General features: G+C 36.2%; 1 protein-coding gene across 1 annotated transcript; it reads left to right on the forward strand.

The window, feature by feature from the left end:
* The first annotated feature begins 197 nt into the window (after positions 1-197).
* On the forward strand, positions 198-7,902 carry LOC121870732 (sphingosine-1-phosphate lyase 1-like). Its single transcript, XM_042372675.1, has 4 exons — positions 198-272; positions 5,347-5,500; positions 5,832-5,920; positions 7,705-7,902. The coding sequence occupies exons 2-4, from the start codon at positions 5,353-5,355 to the stop codon at positions 7,885-7,887; spliced, it is 420 nt and encodes a 139-aa protein (XP_042228609.1). The 5' UTR covers positions 198-272; positions 5,347-5,352; the 3' UTR covers positions 7,888-7,902.
* The last annotated feature ends 1,928 nt before the right edge of the window (positions 7,903-9,830 follow it).

Here is a 9,830-nt window from a genome sequence, read left to right on the forward strand (position 1 = left end):
GTAACGATATATATACGAGAATCATTGGATAATATATATATATAAGAAATTTTTGTGAAGTATTTACGAAAAATAATTATAAATAAAATAATAATTTAATTAATTAAATCATAAATTGTGCAAAATCTGAACACATAATTTGTAATGAAGAGTTATTGGTAAAAGTTAATTATATTGTGAACGGGAGATGTTATTATCTTGGTCCATCTGACTGTGAGTGCTCCACCTCTCAACCAAGACATATACTGTATCTGTATTACTTACTCCTGACGGTAAGGGACTGGGGAAGGAGAGGGATTCTACATAACGTACACATACAGATCTGTAATTTACTTTAAATACAGTGGATGGTATGGTGGTGACACTACGTTAGAGTATACATAAGATTCACGAGATTATATACATTGACACACCTAATTACTATTTCAGGTGATTAGTGGGATGCCTTATTTGCGAAACCTCTTCTCTTAGCCTGCAAGTTTCACTATTACCGAAAATAATAATTAAATCACTGTGCGTTATCACGATTGAAAGGAATATTAGGTCATTTAATGATAGTAGCCAGGTTTCGATTTTTCCTTAAAAGGATACGTTTTTCACACAGTTCAGACAATTCTAAGACACTTTTCTTCAATGGAGTTTCCGTCGGAAATTTGTATTTGTCGAGTATTTTAATAGATCAAATTACCAACTATTATTTGTTTAAATTGGGCAGTGGGCAGGGCTTTGAAGTAGTGGGAAAATGTGGGGTAAAATACTTAACAAACAGATCTTTGAAAACCTGACCTAACGTTTCCTAACCTTTAAAAATCCTAAAACTATACAAAGCTTATTTCATGTTTTTGGATTTTAGTATGTGTTGTTTTCGGTGTTCAGATAGGAGGGATTCATAAACAAGTTATTCTTAACATTTTTACAAGTTAGGGAACATTAGGTCAGGTATTCAAAGATTTTTTTGGTGTTGTTTGGGGTGAATTTATAGTCTTGCACCGGTCTTTCTTTCGCTGTTATTAATATGTATTTCGTAATGTTTAGACATTTTTCTAATATGATATTTCCACCGAAAATTAACGATAACCGAGATATTAATTTTTCAATATTATTACATTCACTCAGTCACAAGTTTGGACAAAGTCTTGATATAGCAATGGACACTTGCACAGAGGCATGATATAGTGATGGTCAGAGGCATAATACAGTGATGGACTGAGACATGATAAACCCTGTAGTGATGGACAGAGGCATGATGTACCCTGGAGTGATGGACAGAGGCATGATGTACCCTGGAGTGATGGACTGAGACATGATAAACCCTGTAGTGATGGACAGAGGCATGATGTACCCTATAGTGATGGACAGAGGTATGATATAGTGATGAACAGAGTCATGATATACCCTGTAGTGATGGACAGAGACATGATATAACTTAAAGTGATGGACAAAGGTATGGTAGAGTGATAGTCAGAGGCATGGTATAGTGATGGAAAGAATCATGATATACTGATTGGCAGAAGCATGATATAGTAATGGACAGAAGCATGATATTACTCATGGAGATAGACAGAAACATGATATAGTAATGGACAGAATTCCTGATTATCACGAAAAGGACAAATATAATATACAGGTAGTTTTACTTGGGGTTCTTTCGTCCAATTGTCATTTTTATTATGTGCCGCCAGATCACTTGAAGACTTGGCTCCCTAGCCTATATCACCTGATGATTAAACACCCAGCAATTGTGTGTAAATGAAGCAGAAAGTCAGATCAGCAACCTGGGACTTGGTCACAATTTTCGTGATATCATATGGCAGCAGGGTTTACCATTAGACAATACATTATGCTTCCAATATCTTCCCAGGCAGTAGTATCTCCCTGTTTGGTAACTGCCAACTACCTAGTGTCTGGTAAAATACCTGTAAAAGAGAGTAGAGTGAAGCAACATTGTGGCGAAGAGAAAGGGAATAAAGATTATCAACTAAATGAGGAGAGCTAATAAGACGAAATGCCTTTGATTCCACCAGAACTAACATTTGGGCAGAAGAAGAGCCACCCCAGGTATGAGAGCAGTACTCCAAGTTAGGATGAACGAATCCCTTATATATTTGAAGCAACTGCTCAGGAGTGGAGTAGCTACAGCACCTGTACAGCATTTCCAGCTTTCTTTTAAGTTCTTTTAGTTTTCTTTTTGCAAGTTTTGTATAAAAGACAATTCCATTCCTTAGAAAGAATGAGGTGATTGTGTAAAATGTTATATATGTTCCTCTTTGTGTAACACTTTATACTTTAGTAGGTAGTGATAAATTACCTAAGTTTGAGCAGTGTTGGCAAGCCATTGGTGCTGAGGAGGCGAGAGTCAAGTAACCTGTGGATCCATTTTATCTTATCATTACACAATGTCCTTATGTCTGCTGTCTCTTTTGTAGGTAAGTTACCCCCTTGGTTGTGGTTACAAGCTTACACCTATCACAAGGTGGCGCATGTGGTAAATTTTACACACACCTGCTAATTGTACCTTGGCATAATTATGGTATTTCATTGCTAATGATATTAGTTGTATAAATATTGCTTTATGTACACATTTGTCACAATGTTGTTGAATTAAAGGTGCTGCAAATATGTGTCAGTTTAGTAAGTGTTGTATCAAAGGAAACTGTTTCAATGCTTCTTGTGTGTACTGTATTTGAACATGCACTATACTGTACTCGTATAGTCGGAACCATTAGGACATGTTAACATTTCATAATGGCTAATAATCAGATTCTTAAGCCTTATCAGTCATGGGTTTGAGAACAGCACGTATACTGTATATATTCAGCTCAACTTAATGTGCGAGTGAAATGCCTATATTTGTACTCTGTACACACGCTTGTGGTGACAAGTTTATGACATACAGAGACATCTGTTTAATATTGTTATGCATTTTCATAGATTTAAGTTATTTCATAATGACCAAAAATAGGGTTATGCTGCATGCAATATGGTTACATAATACATATGACGATATAAAAAAACAAGCAAACATCATGAGAGAAAGGGAAGTTACTTCATTTTGTCTTATCCACCTCCCTACTGTGGACTTCCCGATAATTGCACCTCATGTGTCCTTTGTGGTTTTGGCCTTTGATCCTGTGGGTGATTCATGTGGCTACCAGTCACACCTATCAAGTCATCTTCAAATAACTGAATGAATCCTTGACTCCATATTTGTATCTTATAGTGTGGATGAATGGATGATAATTGTTCTTAACATTCTTGAATCTGGTTTCACTAGTCAGCTCTGAGAGTATGTGAGATACTAGTACCACAGGAGGCACCAGACATTGGTTGATCATGTTCCCTGTGATTTCCACAGATAACAATAAAGAAATGTGTAGTGAAGAGGAGTTGCAGCATCACTTCTTTTCTTATAGACCTTCCCTTTTTTAGTAAGTGGAATAACTTTTGTTATGTTGTACATCCTTCTCCCACTTCTATGACTTGCTGCAGTTATGACAGCTGCCTGACACAGGGTACCTGACCAGATTGAGGATAGATCCTGTAAGGTAATCAGTTGGGGACTAAGTTTTCTGGGTTGATCCTGCTCCAAGATAGATATGCTGAATTTGAATTGGTTGGAAGAGTGTTGCTTGCTTACAGAGTTCTGATGGGAAAATATCGCACTCACTGCTTAGATGCCTAGAATAAAATAATGAAATAATGAAAGGCCAGAAAAACATAATTACTAACAAACTAAGAGTTTCAATAAATGCCTGAAATGTTACTCAAGTAAAATAAAATTACTGTACCAGGAAAAAAGCTATTTTAAAGTACTGTAATATATACAGTATACGTACATTACAGGTATTCAAAAAAGGTGTTGGCTCAGTAACTGTCCAGCTTTGCTGTTAAAATATTGACACTAAACATATCACAATGAGATCTTTATAGGTTATTTCCTAGCCAGTTAAATGTACTGTACCATATAATTGAAATGAGAGTTTGTAAAGAAAAGTGTACAGAGGGGCATGGCAGGCAGGTGGTGGACGAATTAAGGAACATCAATTGTTGAAATATTCCTCTACCTGAGACTCGATAAAGAAAACACTGTTTGGAAAATGAGAAAAGGATTAAATATCTCTCATTCTAAGCTAATTTTTCTAACATAAAACAATTGGAATACACATACACTAGATGTTCATAAAAATACATTTAATTGGGCGAGTGTTAGTTCTTTTGGTGTTGGTTGGGCGGATATCGATAACAACCTGGGGAGATGGCTGAGCCAATCAGTGCCACACTGGGGGCCCTGTGTCACAGCCACACCGTTCTTCCTTCTCCTCTTCAGCACTCACCCACTACACGCCCCTTCAAATACAGGTACATCTAATTTTCCTGATGCTGGTGATGACCTGGGCTCTTGGGATGTCATTCATTCTCTTTTACAGACTCTGGTGATAATTTTCACCATAGAAGAGGGATTTTTGCGCACATGTCGAGGTCATCACTAATATCTTCATTATAAGTGAAACCTTGGAAAAATACTCTAATGCACCATGTAAATTGAGGGATTTACTGTAATATCAAATTTTTTGTACTGTACTGTATACCAATTGCATTGTCTTAACTGTGTGTTTATCCTGATACTGTATTTTGTTTGTGATTTAGTTTCTCTATGTAAATGATGGTAATCCAAGCTTTATCATGGTAGAGAGAGAATGAAAATTGTGGTTGATAAATCACATGTTAGTGTTTTATGGTAAGTTTATTTTAGTATGTGGCTTGTACTATTGTTATCTTGTTATCTTGACAACCTTTATCAGTGACCAGCCTGAATAGTGGGAGATTGTATTACAAGGTCAATAAGTTTATACAATTACAGTACAGTGATAATTATGGTTTTTATCTGGTGTTTGCTTCTTTGCCATTGAATGGTATCCAAAAGCAACTTAGCTCAGCCAGATATTACATTATTGATTTTTTGGTTCTTGTTCATAAATCCAGTACGTACATTGTATGTAGCTGGGTTGATCTGGATTTGAAATTTTGTGTCTGTATCTATTATTCACACAGTTTTCTGACAAATGCATTCCTCCATAGAAATATTTGGGGTGACAGTAGGAAATTGAAATGCTTATAAGTGTAATACAGCTACACCTGTATTAACTCATTAAATTTTGTCTCTTGAGTTTATAAGCCTTAGGGTAATTGAGTAAAATACCACAGGATGTGCTTCTCTTCACTTGGCCTTCCTTAAAACTTATATATACAGTGCCGTATCTGTCCTCTGAATTTTACTCTTTTCTTGGTAACGTGGATGCTTTCTTGCTGCTTTTGTAGTCTTATGAGATGTTTTTCTTTCTACAGACAAAAATGGAAGTTTCCCATAAATATCTTGTGATGGCTCAGGAGTATGTCAATGAATTATGTGAAGGTAAACCAGCTTGGGAGATTATCTTGAGGACAGCAGGAGCGACCATCCTACTAGCGTGGGCTAAAAACTTTCTCTTTAAAGATGAAAGTACGGTATTTATTTTGCAACTGTTATTTCCTTTCTCTATTCAAACTTTACTTCCCCTACACAAACTTGATGCTTACTACTTTAGTGTGTAATTTTTGGATAGTAGCAATATTTTGATGATTATAGTTTACCCAGCTGAAAAGTAGGAATATGATTATTGGACATACTGTACTGTACCTTAGTGTATATAGATAGTATTTATTGATTTATTTCATATATATATATATATATATATATATATATATATATATATATATATATATATATATATATATATATATATATATATATGCTGATAACCACAATGCTGATATATATATTTGTTTTTCAGCTCTCTTTGAAAGGGGAAAAAAGACAGTGTTCAAGTTGGCTAGAAAGGTTCCAACAGTGAAAGCCAAAATTGAGGAGGAAATAGAAAAGGTTTGTGATTTTAAAGTTTGTTTTGAACCTTTAGTTGGAGCAGTGAGTAAAGCAAGATTAGACCAGAAAGGTTTCAGCCAGTCTAGAAAGTTATTTTTATAGTATTGTACAGTACTGTACTCTACTTTTATGTGCACTTTTTATAAGTCACAGTTCCACCCAAACTTAAACCTTGGTGTTGCAGCTGTCCATCTTTAAAACATTATGTAAACATTAACCCCTTTACCATGAGGATGCCATTCTTAATATTTTATTTGTTTACCACCAGACAATTTTATTCAGCAGAGAAGGGACCCCATGCACAAGAGTTAAGCTTTAGCTGTTAAAGTTAGTGGTATACCCACATAAATGTTTTTATATCTTAACCTGTTTTGTATTGCACATGTACAGTCCTGAACAAAAGACATATTACCTCTTCTGCTGCTCCACGAACTCTGAGATTCAGATTCATGAATCCGAAACATCCATGGACAAAACAATGCATCAGTTTTTATTGCTTCGGGTTCACGAGTCTGAATCTCTGGGTTTGTGGAGCTGCAGGAGAGGTTATAGGTCTTTTGTTCTGGACTGTTCATATAACTTTCATGCAGGTGTAAACGAAATGAGGTCCATGAATTCAAAACTGGAATGCTGTTGGGCAATATTGTTATTTTATTGGTTTTACCATTTGTTCTTTCATCTAGAATATTTTTGGCCCCATTACCTTGCCCCACAAATTAAAAACAAATCCAAAATGAAAAATCATGGTAGGCAACAGGGATCTTAAGCAAAAGGAAATTTTTATACATAAAGTAGGCAATAAAATGAGCTGTGATGGTTGATGTACCTAACGAATTAAAACATGATTAGGTCAACCAAAAACAGTGTTTCATAATCAAAGATATCTGATAAAAAGGTACATTAAGCTCGGTTTGAGAAATTTGCTGGTGAAATGCTATGTATGGCCACTACTGTTGTATGGATCATAAATGTGGATACCTTCAGATAATACCAGAAGAAGTTTAGAGGCCTCTTAAATGTGGTATTATAGGAGAATGGTAAAAAACAATTTACACTAACAGGAAAACAATTGAAGACATTCTAAGATTGGCAAAAACATCAAGAGAAATATAAAATTAAAGAATAAGGAAAATGTTATACAGGTACAGGACTGTACTGTACTTTGGTTATAGTTAAGGGAAGAAGGGATAATAGGAAAAATATTAGGGGCAAAAGTTCAGGGTAGAAGGGCCAGGGAAATGCAGGGACTACGACGGATGAATTAAATTAAATGCCGTGTCCCCAGAGAGATAAAAAATCTGAGAGGTTTATGTGTGAAATAAATCTTTCTGGTGAGGTTTCATTATCTAACCTCTGACCCACAAACATTTTTTTTTAATTTCAACTCGTAGATTTCTCTTTCCATGGAATTTTGATGAACTGTACTTTGGTAAATTTCAGACAGCTAGATAGGCATTTAATACCAATTATGTGTATGACTCAGATGCCATTAAAAACCAGCCTGAGAAATGAAAAGTGTAACAGGATTCCTGAAGTATGTGTTGAAAATATATAAGTGGTCATCCCTGAGATTTTGAAGGATACAAGGGTTAAAACACAGATAATTGGATGGGATAGTTTCCCATTGAATCTCGAGTTTGTGTTTACAGTACCATTTTACTGACATATTAAAAAGTATGAATACTACAGTACTGTACTGTAATTGTTGTCAAAATTATTGATAGAAAAAAACTTCCACACTGTGTTTCTAAATTCTTCATAATAATTTATGCCTCTTGTGTCAGGTATCAGTTTCGATGACACATGATCTAAACCAAGCCATCGATAATGCTCCGTATTTAACCAAGTTGCCAGAGAAAGGCTGGGGCTCTGAGCGAATTATGGATGAGGCCACCAAGTATACACAGTATGGTAAGGATACCAACAGTTACTTAAGAAGAGATATTGATATTGTTGAGGGACTTTGATTATCTCATATTAATTGCAGTTGGAAGCATATTTTTTTATAGCATGTATTGCAGTTCTTTTAATCTTAATGTATGGTACATATTATAATTAAATAGAATAATTTTTTACTTTCGTTTGCTTGCTCCCGTTTTTTTCATGACCAATGAGACATTAGCAAGTAACTTGTGAAATCCTTAGTACTAAAACACCCTTTGGCAGAACATGCCCATTACCAAAGGATCAGGACATTTTCAATTACATGGCACACTGTTCAGACTGATAAGGCTGGGTAATGTTTTTACTGCAAGCAGTATGTTTTTGGCTCATTGAATCATAGTAAAAAATTTGACCGCATTTTATATTGTGTTAGTTAACTTAGGGTTTGGTGAGACATTATGTCATGGCCATAATATTAATAATTGGAATTATGTTCACAGGGTTATATTTTATGACATTATCACAATTTTATCACATAACTGGGACTGTACTTCTCTTAAATGACATAAAACCTATAGGAAGCATCATTCAACTGAAACTGCTTCATGAAAAATTCATAACAATTTGGTAATAAACACTTGCACAGGAATGTCCTCCCTTCTGGTCTTGCTGGATCTCTCTGCAGCTTTTGCCATGATGGACCATACTTTTTTAACTTTTATCTTTTATCCTCTTCGCCACTGATCGGCTTGTTAGGCGCTTGGGCGATCGGTCATGTCTCTATTATGCACTGTTAGCAAATACTGGGCATGCACTGGCTCCTGAATATATCGGAACCTGCTCCAGTATTGGTCAAGTCTGGCCTTGAATGAGCTCACACTCGGTGTCGTCACAATGTTCTCTGGCAGATTGTTCAAGAGTTCACAATTTTCACTACGAAAAAGTTTGCCGTCACAGTTTTTTGGACTTGTGGCTTCTTCAACCTTGAGCTGTGACCTCTTGTGTGGCAGATGTCTGCCAGTTCCAGGTATGTACATTCGACCAAGTAGTGCCCCCTGAGATGTCTGTAGTATAAGCTAGGTAGTTGCAGGAGCTCCAATCTCTCTGGGTAATTGAAGCTCCGTAGAGCAGGCACCAGTCTAGTGGCCCTCCTTTGGATATTTTCAATCAATTGACAGTCTCTAGCATACCTCAGTGAGCAAATGGGGTGACAGTACTCCAGACGGGGACGCACCTCACTCTTGAAGTTATAGCAAAGCACAGATTTTGTTGTTTTGTTTCTGATTATTTTGAGAGGTTTTTTCCATTATTATATATTTGTATGTGTCTTGTGTGCAGTGGTGGGTAAGGTTCCGCTAACCGCTAATTAGCGAAGCTAACTTTCTCGTTAGCGGATTACCATTTTCGCTAACTTTGGAAACCATTTGCGGACCAATTAGCTTCCACTAAATTTAGTTCCGCTAACAAAATTTATACATGTTTGTTCCTATCTGTTCTAAGCGTGTGACGCCGCGACGAGTGTCTCCAACAGCCAGTCAGGCATGCTTGGCTGACTGCGTGTTAGTACGTGCAAAGATATCTTTAGGGCCAAGAGAGCCACCTTGTCAAATGGCAGCTTTGAGAGGCTGATGTTTATGAAGGGCTACCAACATCACGTCAAGGCGATGGAGAAGGCCCAGCCACTGCAGCCGGAGTGAATGGAATATTTCGAATATTAAAGTTTAATTAGCATTGAAAAGCCCTAAAAATACTCCAAGCCTCATTAAGGCCACTAATTACCCCCCCCCCCATCGAAATGAGGATCATATATTTGCAATCAGCATGCTCAAGAGTACATATACTGAGATTTTCAGCAAAATCAAATTTTTAGCCAAAAACATAAGTAATTTTTTTACCAAAATATACTTTTCTCTCGGAATTGGAATTTGAGGGGTTTCACCAATTAATTATTTCCAGAAGAACACAAAAACACCAAAATCTCACCTGGGAAACCCATAGTTGGCTAGTAATTAGCATTGAAAAAATC

The sequence above is a fragment of the Homarus americanus genome, unplaced genomic scaffold, assembly GCF_018991925.1.
Source record: "Homarus americanus isolate GMGI-L3 unplaced genomic scaffold, GMGI_Hamer_2.0 scaffold5635, whole genome shotgun sequence".
NCBI lineage: Eukaryota > Metazoa > Arthropoda > Malacostraca > Decapoda > Nephropidae > Homarus > Homarus americanus.

Bases quoted from the DNA above. Each gene is read 5' to 3' on its own strand.
- LOC121870732 (XM_042372675.1), top strand. From the start codon at position 5,353: ATGGAAGTTTCCCATAAATATCTTGTGATGGCTCAGGAGTATGTCAAT. The intron at 5,501-5,831 runs GTACGGTATTTA...TTTGTTTTTCAG, and splicing joins CTTTCTCTTTAAAGATGAAA to CTCTCTTTGAAAGGGGAAAA. The intron at 5,921-7,704 runs GTTTGTGATTTT...CTCTTGTGTCAG, and splicing joins TTGAGGAGGAAATAGAAAAG to GTATCAGTTTCGATGACACA.